The sequence below is a fragment of the Phalacrocorax carbo genome, chromosome 2 (genome assembly GCF_963921805.1).
Source record: "Phalacrocorax carbo chromosome 2, bPhaCar2.1, whole genome shotgun sequence".
Classification (NCBI taxonomy): domain Eukaryota; kingdom Metazoa; phylum Chordata; class Aves; order Suliformes; family Phalacrocoracidae; genus Phalacrocorax; species Phalacrocorax carbo.
This window is the reverse complement of record NC_087514.1, coordinates 95,379,000-95,392,959: the sequence shown is the minus strand read 5'-3', so window position 1 is coordinate 95,392,959 and position 13,960 is coordinate 95,379,000. Positions and strand designations below refer to the sequence as shown.

The following is a 13,960-nucleotide window of genomic DNA, read 5'->3' as shown; positions in this document are numbered from 1 at the left end:
GAGTACTTAGAGATCAACAAGTAGTACAATGTTTAATTGTTGGGTTTTTTCCTTTTTTTTTTTTTCCATTCAGCTGTTGTACAGTAGTAAAATAGTTCCCCACTCTTCTTGAGCCTTAACCTTTTTCCAAGCTGTTAAGCGTTGGTAAGTTTGAATGCTAGGGCCATGCACTCTGGTGCCTTGGGTTATAATATGGATCTGTTCTTTGGTGCGTAAGCTGTTCCATGTTAGACATAATTGAAAGCCAAAGAAGTTACACTGCAGAGACTGTCACGATACAAAGACAACAGCAAACCAAGGACTGAATTCTGCTGTTTCGTGTGCACAGAAACTCATGGAATGAGAACGGCTATAGGCTAATTTGACTAATCTGTCAAGATGCTGATTTTTGTCCATCATATGGAGTAGGCTGGGGTTTGGTTTCTGGTTTGTGGTTTGTTTTTTTTTTTAAAAAAAAAAAAAGGCAAAACAGCACAAACTTTTAAATCAGTGAATGTCTCCTGGTACTTCTCTTCACTCTCTGTCCAGAACTTTTGATTCTGTTCAAACTGAAAATTGTAAGGGTAAAAAAGCCACAGCGAAAGCTAAGTGGTATACTGGCAGATGTATCGGATCAATGTATATACTTCTGCCTTAAAGGAAGCCTTTATTATCACGTTTTTAACAAGTTTCTAGTGAAGCACAATCTCATGAGTTTCTTGTATAAAATCAGAGTGGTACAATTGTTTACACTGAGATTTTTCTAAATAAAAACTTTTTAAAAAAAGCAGTCTTTCTATAAATGATACAGCACAATGAATATACAATGACAAGTGCAATAAATTATAGCTTGTATTTACAAGAAGCCTTTTAAATGCAAGAATTAGAGGTAAGTGCATTTAATACAAGTTTAATATGGAGCAAAACAATTTGCTATTAGCTTCTGCTAGACAAACCGTGGCTACACTGTGAATGTATCCTTTATACCAGTTTGTTAGTTGCGTGAGTTGAAGGGGAAAAGGTTGGCCAAAGACTTGCATATGTTGTTGACATTCTGTCTTCCTGTAAATAAATTGTCCATCTAGAGAATGAATGGCCCCCTAAACTTTTACGTCTGAATTACAGCTGTAGAAGCGTCCCAACTTCCTTCCTGGGCCAGTGGTAGTGGATGAGGCAGCTCCGCGTGGGGAGTGGAAGGAAGTTGCATAAGAACAAGTGTATAAAGTTACATTGCTCAGTCAAATAGCGAACTGGAAAGACCAGGCAGGGTCTGAGTTCGTGCTGGTGTTTCTAACACAGGGTGCAGCCAAGCCATCTTACACTTGCAGGATCAGACTTAAACTGTGCTTGGAGAATAAGAGAACTGAAACTTTTGCTTTGGCACAATTTAAGATGCTTACAGTCACGACAGATTTCAGGAGACTAACAGTCTAGGTGTAGTAACTGGCCCTTCTAGACAAAAGGCAATTCCTAAATTAGGAATTTTTTATTATCTTGTACAAGATATATGCTCTACGTCTGAAGAACTAACGCCACTTTCTTTACTGAAGCTTCCCTGTCTCCCTCCTTGTCTTCCCCCCCCCCCCCCCCCCCCAAAAAACAACCAAACCCACCTCTCTCGTTTTGTTTTGGGTGTCTGTCTCGTAAAACTGCAGCACACACCCAGCCAAATAAAGCGTGTGGGTATATTGCTGCTTTGCATGCCCTGGGTCTGCAGAGCCGAGCAGCCCCCGCAACGTAGGGTCAGGCTGGACACAGTCCGGCAGTTTGCTCACTCCCCAGCGTGTGGTCCCCGCACCCCTTCCTCCCCCAAGGCACATACGTGGTGTTCTGAAAGCTGGTTCATCAATTACTTTTTTTCCTCCAAGGTCAGGTAGTTTGTGAAAGCATGGAAGGTAGTATGGAAGGTCATGGCAGAATCACAGAGTCCATGTGAAGACTGTTTTGTCAGTGACATCCACAAGCTCTTACTACCATATTCCTATATTTCTTCAAGATTACATTAGAATTATCATCGAAATAAAGAACAGATATGGCGTTTAGTTTGGTAGGTGCACAGCATGGTTTGGGAACGTAATCGGGATTCATAAGATGAACCTGTTGCCAAAAAGGAAACACAACTGAGACAATGGTAACGCGGTTACAAATTCACCGACTGCTTGGGCATCACGCTTTCTGGAGACTTACCAGAGTTTGTACGATGGCATGATTGGTCGCGTTCATATGGGCGTTGAGTGGGAACGAGCACTCCCCATCACAGTAGTTGGCTGCGTAGCCCTTCGGAGCAATTATCCAGTCCTTTTTAGGAAACAATGCAATGTGATTTAAATTAAAAAGTTGCCAACTTGTACAGACAACTGCATGCAATTAAGGGCAGCTGAAAATTTTCCACTCACTTTTTTCTTGAGGGTAAAAAAAAAATGTGTTTTCACTGAAACTGTTAGGGTTTGGGTTTTCTTTTTTTTAAAATAATTTTATTTTTTTCGGTGTGCATTGACTTTTCCATGGCCACACTCATAGTTTAATGTCCAAAGAATGGCGCATGTCTATGTGCAGCTTAACTGACACAAAGTAAAAGCGGTCTATTCCTAAAACTCTTGCTGGGTTGCCTTGTGGGGATTGTGGTTTGGATGCTTTTATGTTCCAGTGGTTCCTGCAGGTTAGGCCCTCTGGCTGAACTACCTTTCCTAGGTTGAATCACAGCCTCAGCTGGTGTCCCCTCCCAGAGAACACGCATGTACACACACGTGTGTACACACACACAGAGCCATGCTATGGAAGAAGGTGACTCTTCACCCAAGGACTAATAAAATTACAGCTTCTCTGCTGCCACCACAAGAGCCAAAGGTAAATTAAAAGCAGCACCAATTAGCAGGAGAGCGTTTGCCTCCCTTGGTGTCAGGCTCTGGTCACCCTGCAGGAGGACATGCTGGTATGCTTCACATGCACATAGGTCCTGGATGATTTCCCCATTAGCTGACAACAATTATCTGGGTTATCTTGAGTTTTGCTAGGCCTGAGTAGCCAGAGACTGTTGCTGCAGCTTTGCTAGCCAAGGTTGCTGTCTGATTGCTAACATGAGGCTACCTGGGCATAACAAACCCCTTCATTTTACTGTACTAGCTCCCCCATAATGTGCTCCCAGTAAACTGAGGTGCTTTTCATAAGACAGCCACTCTCCTGCTACAGAAGCCCGTACAGACAGTGTCATTAAAGTTGTGGTTTAATGCAATTTAAGAGTAAGGGAAGTGCTCTACTGCTAAAAAAAAAATTATTATGCTAAAAAAAAATTATGTTCTGAAGGAGATGATAGTAGTTGGGCACTGCTGCAGGGGGATGCTGCCCTGCTTCCATCATCTCCCTACAACAAGCAGGACCCGGATTCCAGCTCCTGCAAAGAGCCCTGCTGGTTTGTGGCCTTCCTTTGGCAGGATCTTACCTTTCTGCTCAAGCCTGCAACTAGAAAGGTGAAGGCAGTGCCTTCGAGACCATGAACTTCACAACTGGAATATGCTTCCTGCCTGGAAGCAGGGCAAGAGAGCTGAGGAGGAGTTGGAACGACTGTGCGCAAGTAAAAGAAAAGCTGCTAACAAGTAAGGGGACCGGAGACAGCACGCAGCCACAGTTGTGGCTAGTGGGCTGGAGTTGACATAAGCTACAAAAAATGCTGCTGTCGAGGACTTTCATGCGTATGGTATTACAGAAACAGCGGGGGTAGCCCTGGCCTCCTGAATTACAATCTGCTAAAAACATTAGCTGATAGAAATGGAACCTCCCTCACAAAAGTGCTGAATGAGAGTATAAAAATGTAAAAAACAAAATAAAAATAAATTAAAACTTGAGGGCATTCTTTGAAACATGATGTTTGCTGACACTATGGCCTGGTCCTAAATAACTTACTCTAAAAAACTCTGGCCTCGTGGTGTTGCAACTAAACCCAGTCTTCTGTCCACCTACCGCAGCCAGTGCTAACTGTGGGGCAGGGTCGGAGGATTTCAACACAACAGCCAAGGTTAAAATTAGGCCGATCACTAGAAAAAACTTTATTTTGTTAAAATCACTGCTTAACATCAGATTTTTTGTTTTCCTTATCATTAGAGGTACACAGATAGGAGCCCTTGCCCATACCGTGACTCCCATGAGGAGCGGAGAATGACTGTATACTTGAATCTCATAAAGTATCAACCTTCCTCTGGAGCTTATCAAATGTCACAACTATCAATATTTATTTGCCCTTCCCTGTGACTGGTTTTAGTGAGGAGTCACAAGGGACATTTTAAAGCATAATGGCAGCCTCGAGTGGAATTATCGTGACAGTGTTTAGATAACATTTTATAACAAAATGTCTAGTTTACCCAGAGAGAAACATCACACACCTGCCATCCCAAGTCTTGGAAGCTAACGTAAAGCTCATGCTTTCTGCATGCTGTTTTTAAGTCACTGCTGTTGTAATCTGTTAAAAGAAAAATAACAAAACAGGAATTTAGAAAGTAAGACAGGCAGAGCATTGCTGGCAGGCACAGCTGGCTAGATGTGTACACGCTGCAGGCTCAGCAGGAGAAACGGTGGGCTCCCTCAGCAGCCAAAAGGATAAAGGTGTTGAGGGACATCCAAAATAGGGCTGAAGCTTTTAAGATGCCTATGGGAATGGAGGCACCCAAGCAACAGTGACTTGGTTATAACTCCTTCAGCTGCCTTTATTAACTTGACAAGCAGTGCTTGTAAAACACCTCCAGTACAATGGCAACTTAAAAATAAATCTGCTGCTTCAGCCCGGCACAGGCTACATCACTGCTGGGTGCTCAAACTCACCCTGCTTCCTTGGCCACAGTTTCCGACGTGTGCTGCCCTAGGTGGTAAGCTCGTAAGACACACACTTACCAAGAGAATTACAACCCCAGGAAGGTTCATCATCACCCTGTGTGCCTGTATTGGTTAGCAGAAGTCCTTAAACAGCTAAGATGTCCCACAGGCAGCAAGGCCACGTCCCCGTCCCTCTCTGTGCCTTACCCCTAGCCTGCCCTGAACATCACACGCAGCCCTGTGCACCACCTCTGCTCTTGGACCTTTACAAGGCATGCTCTGAAAAACAAGTTTCTCCTTCCCATAACCCACTTATCTGCAGATGGCACAGGATTTGACACACTCTCAACATTAAATTGCTCCTTGGTGCCCATACTGCATGGAAGAGTCAGGGCGCAGGGCGCGAAGCCCTGACCAGAGACCTTGCCCCTTGCCACGGCGCAATGTACGAGGATGCAGAAGCTGCTCCCGATGGCCCTAAAAATGCAGCTTTTGACAGCGAGTGGAATTTCCCATTTATATTTGGAAAGAGAGGCAGCTCCACATGCGAACACCTGGAACCGCAGTGAGCAGAGGAGCTGAGCCGTGACAGAGGGGCCTTTCACCCCCAGGTGGCTGCACAAATCCAGCCTTGACGGGTGGTGGCTGATTTCGTCACGCCTCGGGCGGCTGCCGGACCTCAGCGCAGCAGCCACAGAAACCACCTTCGCAGCGGGGCGGCTCGGCCACCGGCTATGGCTGCCGAACCGGTGCTTCGCGCCCGATGGAAAGCACGAGAGGAAGAGATGGCGGCAAATTCGGCCGAGCTGCATGGGAGCCGAGGTCCCCATCCATGCAGTGACATGTGGGCACTCGTCCCAGAGCTGGACCCAGACCGGCTGTGTTTTCCTCTGGTGCCTTACCCACAGGGGCCTCCTCTCCTCTCACACGCCTCATTTCCAAGCAAAGGCGCTTCCGTCAGCCACAGGCTGATGCTCCTGCCTCCTGCTGCCCTGGGCCTTTGCACTAACCAGCCCCCCGGCACCCCTAACGCGCCTTGAAAAGGCACCCTCCCAGCGTCGCTTTCCCCACATGCAGCAGCTGGAATAGAAAAATATTTTTAGTGACTTTTTCCCTGGCTCTGAATAAGCCTTTCTTTTTCTTCCCTCCACCACCCCCCCAAAGTTTGAGAACTACAAATGCAAATATTTATTCAAAAGAAAAACTATAATACTAAAAGCACATCCAACTGACATTAAGTGCAGCACAGCATTACAGCTGGGTACAGTTAACACTGAGGTCTGAAAAAACCCTACACCTCAAACCTAGCCTCCAAACCACCAAAGATTAGGGAGTTGTTTTTAGAAGCAGTTTGGGTTTTAAACTTCAAGGATTGCATTTCAGACTTTCAATAGCTTCGCTTCAATCACGGATTTAATCAGGTGAGCAGAGCTGGTTAACAGCCTGCTGCAGCGTAAACATTCGCTCTTTCAGGAGCACTCGGTAGCAAGGACGAAGGCAAGCCTCTCTATTCAAGCTTTACATTTTCAAACCAGACATACCCAGTAGAAACCAGAGCGTGGTGGTTTTTTCAGATGAAGCTTTTCAGTCCCTGGCTCAGCCCAGGAGCAAATTTCTAGCGGGCGATGTTTCTAAATGATCTGGTCATAACAAGGGAAAAAAAGTGAGCAGAAGATACTTCTAGTGGTCAAAGGCTTTCATTTAAGTACCTGAAAACACGACTTCACTGTTCTTCAACGGGAAATATGTTGTTTGCTTAGAGGAAAACCATCTGTATGTGACAGGGAGTTACAGTGGAGCTGATCTATTCACAGCCGAGTAGGCAGAACTACACTACATTCCAAATCCAGCTACAACTTACCCAAATCAGCTATGGGAAAGGGGAGAAGGCAAGGGAGGCAGAGAAAACAGGAGGGGGAAGAAAGGCTGTGAGCAATCACAAGTTTAAGAAAACAATGGAAAAAAAGAGCTGCTTAACAAGCTTCACAAAGCAGAACATATTATGAACGTGTTCTCTCTCACACTGCCTGAAACTGGCCCCTCAAAATGCGCCCCGGTTCACTGGTTGGCAATCGAGTCACCCAGTTCACACTCTGCATCGAGCAGTGGCTACTCTCCATCCAAGACAGACGCAGACAGCTCTACCTCCTCACTTGCTCAAACTCAGCCTTCGCTTTCTTCAATGTCAACAGATTAAACAGCTCCTCCCTCTGGATTTGCACTCTCCACCCTTAGCCCTCACCCCAAACTCTCCTGCCCTCTCTTCTTGTTATGTGTTTGCCTACTAGGTCTACTTTATGGACTAATTTAGCCCAACTTTAGTGATGTTACAAACGTTTCATCAACCCTTAGCAGTGGCTTTCTGAATCAGGGGAAAAAATGCAGCAATACAGATACAAATAATAACGATCTTCCCTATGGTTTGGGGCTCAGCATATGCCCTAGAGCCACGTACATCCAATTATGGGCCTGAAAAAAAAGGAATCCACACAGTAAAGGGTTTTTCGTGGTGAGCTAAAGCTCACTGACCTACTGAGGTTGGCCTCCACAACACATTTTCTCCAATGCCTGGAAAGCAGTATCAGCTACTGCTCAACTGTTTTAGCCCAAATTGCTGTTTGAGGTGGCTTCCAGCGAGAAACCCAACATCCAAGAGGCAACAGGGTACATGTCCCTCCCTGGCAGCCCTGCAGAGGAGAGCCAGGAGGGCCAAGAGGAGGCAGCCTGCAGCAGGGGATGCTGCAAACAACAGCCGCAGGGCCAGCTTATGCTGGCATGACACAGTTTGCAAGGATTGCTTGCCAGAGACCTTCAAAATCTCTGCGAGTTTAGGGAGCTGCTTTGGGAGCTCCTATGGACTCATTGTGGGTTTAGCAAAACTGTCTCTGTTTTATCCCTGAATGTACCAGTTCAGAAACACTAGCTTGGCATTTACAAGGCTCTGCATTTAATCGCACTGCAAACTATTTTGTCTAAAACAGAGATTTAAAAAAAACCCCAAACCTCTAGTTCTGCACTTAAAAATAACTTCCAGGGCAGTGCAGTTAAAACAGCATGGTTAAGATGGCTTGTCTCTGGGTCTCGTTTGCACTGAATGTTGTCTGCCTTCACCAGAACCCAAGTCTGACTTTCTGCAAGCACAGATGTTTCTCTTAAGGCTGGACACTGGCATTTGTGTTGCTGAAAGGGGAGAGAGAATAGTCTGACCCTAATGGTCCTCCTCCTCCAGATACTTATGCACCCACCTTAGATTTCCTATAACCTCTCCCACGTTAAGTGCTGGCAAAGAATATATAAATATTTACTGAGGTCGATCCATCTGAGAACACCCTTCCTGCTCCCAAGGTGCCAGCTTACCAAATTCCACATGGTAATTAATTGCTTCTGTGGGCCAGAATAGCTTTGACAGAGGTCTCCAAGGCTAGCCCTTTCTTCTTGGTGTTTGTCTTTGGCCATTTGTCCAGATAAAGCTGGTGTAAGCTGATCATGCAGTTAATAACAGCCCACTTCACATGAAAGCGATCTGCTTGGGTGGGAAGAAGGGGAGATGTCGGGCTGACATGGACCCGCGTGTGAAGGCACATATAGAAACACCGGCCGTGCTGCTCCGGTCTGCATCCGAGTGCTCTACTAAAGGGAAGATTGGCTGCGAGATAACAATGTTTAACAAGACCCTTGCCACTGCGAAAGCATTTGGCCTTATTTGCCTCCAGTGTTTGTGTGTGCTGCCCTTTGCGGTACTTAGCTCCCGTACATGTGGCGACATCTGCCTGGTACCGTGCGTGTCTGCCGGAAGGACAGGCCACTTGGAGGGCCTCTCCATTTCTCATGGAGCACCTCACACCAGTCCCAGAGGCCCCGGGGTGGCTAAAGAGAAGGACCCAAAAAGGGGTGTTGCGTGAGTTTCACTCAGAACGGCAAGTGCAGCCCAAAGTCAGACATTTAAATCCAACTCCCTCTGTAAGGAGGGGCTGATGGGAAGAGATTTGCCTGAAGGCTGACTTGCAGAAGAGGAGGGTTATCACCACTGGGCAAGGAGACAGCCCAGCCCAGCATTTAGGTAACTCACAGAGGAGCTGGCCATATGGCAGCAAAGCTCTTATGCCTGAAGGTCTCCATCTGTTACAGTGAAGAGCGTCCCCGTCTCTTCAGGTTAACTAGAGGGTCAGCCTGAAGTCTGAAAGCGTGAGCTAAATCTACCGCAAGACGCAGCTGAGCAAGGGCCTCCAGATCTTGTAGCCAACAGCAGAGAAACACCTGCACGCTCCTCCCACCTGCCTCGTTCCTTCACATCCTGGGCCAGAGCTGGTGTATGATTTTCCCCCTCAATAGATGAAAATACTTCCTTTTCTTCCTGTTCATCCTCCTTCTGCAGAAGAACAGAGCTTGGCTCCAGGAATGCATTGACGCAGGACTCTATGTCAAAGCAGTTTATAACCATGGGGGTTACTCAGTTCTGTTTTATATAAGCCAGTCATAATTAAGTGTTTATAATAAAGGGAAACAAGCATTCTTGGTGAAAGAATACAGACCACTGGGATTCTTATGCCACAGCCATAACCTTAGCATCTGAGCACTTGGTACTGACTGTAGGACAACTGCACATCAAAGGGAGCACAGCGGGGCCCCAATCCCGCACATAGCAGCATGCCTTCATGTAAACCCCACGGCTCACCAGATCCAGTACCAGCCCATCAGCACACTTCACATACTCCCAACTCCAGGACTTTAAATGCTTTCCATCTTTAGATAGTAAGTGGGACTTTTTAGACACACCGCCCAACCCAATTCACATAATCTTTTGGGAAAGGGGCTCATTTTTGGACTGAAGAAAGAAAACCCTGTGTATTCACTAACATAGAGGAAGGAAGGTTCAATCTACAAAAAACCATCAAGACCAGCCAGCTGCTTTGCTGTCCGGGAGAGAAACTACCCTCAAGCCCTGATAGGCAGCGGCAACCCTGGCTTGGGGAAGAGCACAGACCAAAAATCTGACAAGATGTAAGATCCAGCGAGAGATGACGATGTGCAGGTGGAGAGATACACAGAAGGGGGCCGCAGCATCCCAGTTCTACACCCACTTTGGGTCTAGATGCATCAGGGCACCCTCAAAGAGCAAGGTAGCCTTCAGGGTAACCCCCAGGCTCATGTCCTGCTTCATCCTGGGGTGCACACTTCCCCAGCCCCGTTATGCATCATCAGGGCACAGATGTAGGAACCCACACAACTGAAAAAAGTCCCTGTGATCTCTTTAACATTAAAAACACGTATCGTTCATCAGTGCCTCTTGGGCTATTAAATCAACCACTTCTTAAGGAGAACAGACTCTAAGAGTGTCACACTTAGAAAGGAAAATAAGCTGATGCAGTCTCTCTTTTCTAAACACAGAAACCAAAGAAACATACATCTCAACTTTAAATTCCCCACCTTTCCCCCGCCTTAAATCCACAGAGGCTCAACTATACCCTGTTGACTACTGAACTGCCAAATTCCAGGTTTTAAATTAAAGCTGGCTTTGAGCTAGAAGAGCTCAAAAAAGCCCTTGAGACCACAGAATGACCAGCTATTTCTTCCCTTTTTGTCATTTTATAATTTTACGACCTGATGTGTGGTGTAGTCAAGAAAACATCGATGTAAAAATGGCCCTTTTTGCCCAATATATCTGCTCCCTCTGGAGCTTTGAGTCACATCGCCTGATTTAATAGTAGTGAAAATTTGTTTTTAGCACTGAAAAGCTTGCGGAGCTAGGGAGAGAAAGTTGAAGCCTATCCTGACTCTGCTACCAGTGCCGCAAAACAGCAATGCAGCAAGTAACTTTCCCAAAGTGCTGTGAACGCATTAAAAAATTGGCTCTCGTGACAAATGGAGCGCAGCAGCCGAGCCTACCTGAGCAGGAGCATTGCAGGCTGCCCGCTTAATGGGTGAGCTCATTGCTTATAAAGCCCAGGTGAATAAACTACCTATGCCCTTGGCAAGCCCATCACACGGGAAACTAACACAGTGAGCAGCCATGATGTCTGCCATAAAAACTCCAGCTTGGAGACCCCAAGGAAAACCAGGAACAAAGTGGGCCTCAGCAATTGGGATGAACAGACGGCTCCACCTGTAGGGTTGGCAGAGGGCTCTCATGCCAGATTAGATGATAACTCCTCAGGCAATGCCACACTGGCACTGCCTGGCCTCCCTCAGGGAGGTCAGGCTGTAGGACCAAGTTGATCCTCCTGCCCCCAAAGTTCGTGAAGTGACATTTCACACCCAACCGAGTCTGGCACTTGCATGGCATGGCATGGGAACCCACAGCCACACTGCGGCATGCTCCACAAGGACATGCAACAGCTGCTAGTGGCCAGCTGCTGCTGGCATGTGCTAGCCCAAAGGGCAAGTCCATCGCCATGCTGGGCTGGAGGAACAGGGCTGCATAAGCACATGGCCATGCCCAAAGCCTGGCCACCAGCCCTGGAGGAGGTCCTAACCTGGCTCTGGCTCCCTGCAGGCTCCCAGTGCCACAGCCAGAGCAGGGCCACCTTGGGTACAGCGTGGCTCACCCACAACCCAAGCATGCAAGAGCAGGAGACAGCCTACAGATTCACACAGACTAATTTCAGCAATGTTGGCTCATCTCCCTGTGCTATGTCTGGACACAGACTGAAAAATACAGCCACCTCTCTTCCTTGGCGCATAGTCGTTTCTAGACACAGCAAAAGCAGGGATCCTATTGGAAATGAAGGGGGCAGCAAAAGCAAATTAATCAAGTAACTTGGAACCGGCTGAGAAGTTTGAGAGAAAAGAAGGTACTCCATGAACAACGGACTTGAAGCACTGTGGTGCAGGGCAGAGTGACTGGAAAACAGACAAGACTTAGAAGGCAGGACACACTCAATTTCTGTCAAAATTTCAGTTATTCTATTATCCCACCAGCCTGCAACAGCACTCACAAGGCTGCTGTACAACACTGCAACGTGCAACCTTTCCACAGCAAACAGGCAAGCCTCTTTGCCTGCCTGGAAATGCACTTCACTGTGTATACACTGCTATTCTCACAAGGGGGGGGAAGGTTCTTGTGCTGTTCTACCGGGGTTTTTCCAAAGAAAACCAGAAGAGGACTGTGCTGGAAACGCGTATGTGCAATACCACAAATCGCAGAATATGCCGAGGTGGAATCTTTTAAATATTGCATTCCATGTGGCGTAATTCTAGGCAAATACTGTGTAGCAAGCAACCTACAAGCACAAAATTCGGAGTTAAAACACCTCGGCACCCTGAATTCAATGGCTGCAGCTTCACATGGGGGTCTGGACTCCAGCCTGGATTGAAGAGGACCCTTGTAAGTCCCATTATGAGAGACTCCCTCTCCCATCGCCTTGCAGGTGTAACCTGTAACTCCATGGAAGAGCATCCCATCTCACAGCCCCCTTGTTGCTTTTGCACTCCAAAGCAAAGAGGAACGTTACAAGTCGCCCCAGCTTCCAGACAAAATGGGTGTTGCAAGATTACCTGTGACACTAGACACCCTGGAAACGTCCTGAGCCTGGGTGGAGCGGTTGCGACTCTGTTGCCTGCGCCTGCTCGTTGCTGACCTGGTGGTCCGAACATGAACTTCACTCACTTTGAAGAAGGCCACCATGAAAGGCTGTTTGTCATAAGGGCCATCTCTGCCTATAAGGCCTGCTTCTCTAGGATTTACACTGAAACCTTGAAATCAAACAGAAAAGTGAGTGTTAGAGGAATGGTGGTGTTGGATTTCTCCTTCCAGAATCACAGCATTCTCATGAGCAGTGTTTGTTTCTTCTTGCTCACACTCTTCTTCTGTTATCACTGAACACTCCCCTCCTGCCACCATGACCTATGGACATTTTTACAGCAGCACTCCATCCATCCTGGACAAGAGGCTCCACCACAGCACCTAGCTCTTTGGTACCCCTATGGCATCTCTGCTCTGGTTTAGGCATTGAAGGGGTATACAGATGGATACATAAAACACAAAGCCCAGTTGTGTCATGAAAGTAGTTCTGCTGCCCATAAAACGCAAGAAGCAGAGATGGGATTAGGAGACCTCTAGGGAAAGCAGAGGGCAAAGAGATGGAATGCTTTAGTCAGGAGCACAGGGATAGGCTCTCAGCCCATTTGGGGAGGGGAAGGCTGGCACTAACATTTCCTCAGGGAAAACAGTGGACAGCCCCTCTGGCCTCACTTGACCCCACAGGTGTATCAAACCCTAGCATGAAGCGATAGGAAGAAAGCATAAGGTTGGAGACCAGTTCCTACAGAGGAAAGATGTCATTGTCATCTTTTTGGTCACCCTCTGCTCATCTAGATCCTCTCCTTCCCCACTGCTTATCTTCCAACACTCAATTTCATGCTCTTTTGCAGTCTCTTCTCTCCTTTTCCACCTTTTGAAGTTTCTGTGGGCTGTGAAATGCTATCATTGAGCTGCCTTCAGAGGCATCAGCCCCACACAGTGACTGCATTGCTTCTCCAGAGCATGGCTGCTACCTCAGGTTTGATGAGATCTGAGCAGTGATGGCAGCCACAGCAGCCAGCAGGGCTGCCATAACCCCACATGGGGAGGCACATACCCATATACCTGCCCTCTTCTCTTCTTCTCACCCCTAAACTTCACCCCACCTGGCATCTCAGCTCCATGCCCCCTTCCACCTCCAACTCAGGAACCGGGACCCTACTCCAGCCCACTTCCAACACTCCATCGCTGTACTGTTCAGAGATACCTGACCTTGCTCATGGGGGACGACATGTCTGTCATGGGACAGCCAAGAAGCTGACTGCCCTCAATCTGTGCCCTCAGATGCTTTGCTCAAGGTGTTGGCTACAGCTGCCTACAAAGGCAGGGTGCTCACTCCCCCCATCATCACTGGACTCTGCTAGCACCGCTTCTAGACAGCATCCAAGAGGCTCGTCATGTTACTTGCATTAACTGGCCCGTAACCTACCATCTCGGGTCACCACGCTCAGCTGCAGTCCCATGTTGTGCTGGGGGTTCACCACCCACATGTTACTGGTAGCAGTGACGTCAAACTCCAGCCAGCCCTCCTCCGAGGCCCACACTGCCCGCGTGTCCAGCAGAAACAGGTCAGAGGCCCTGCAGAGGAGAAATGTAATGACAAGATTGTGATGTCTGGGATTTTCTCCCTTGGCTTTCGCTGTTACAGAAACAAGAAAA

General features: G+C 47.4%; 1 protein-coding gene across 1 annotated transcript in view; it reads right to left on the bottom strand.

Moving 5' to 3' along the window:
- Positions 1–455: 455 nt before the first annotated feature.
- Positions 456–13,960, bottom strand: part of BMP6 (bone morphogenetic protein 6) — a 94,049-nt gene continuing 80,544 nt past the window's right edge. The window contains exons 3-7 of the mRNA XM_064443571.1: positions 13,731–13,879; positions 12,277–12,474; positions 4,356–4,432; positions 2,167–2,277; positions 456–2,076 (exon numbers count right to left, since the gene is read on the bottom strand). Of these exons, the coding sequence (XP_064299641.1) occupies positions 1,927–2,076; positions 2,167–2,277; positions 4,356–4,432; positions 12,277–12,474; positions 13,731–13,879 (685 nt within the window). The 3' untranslated portion in view covers positions 456–1,926. The remainder of the gene's footprint in view (positions 2,077–2,166; positions 2,278–4,355; positions 4,433–12,276; positions 12,475–13,730; positions 13,880–13,960) is intronic.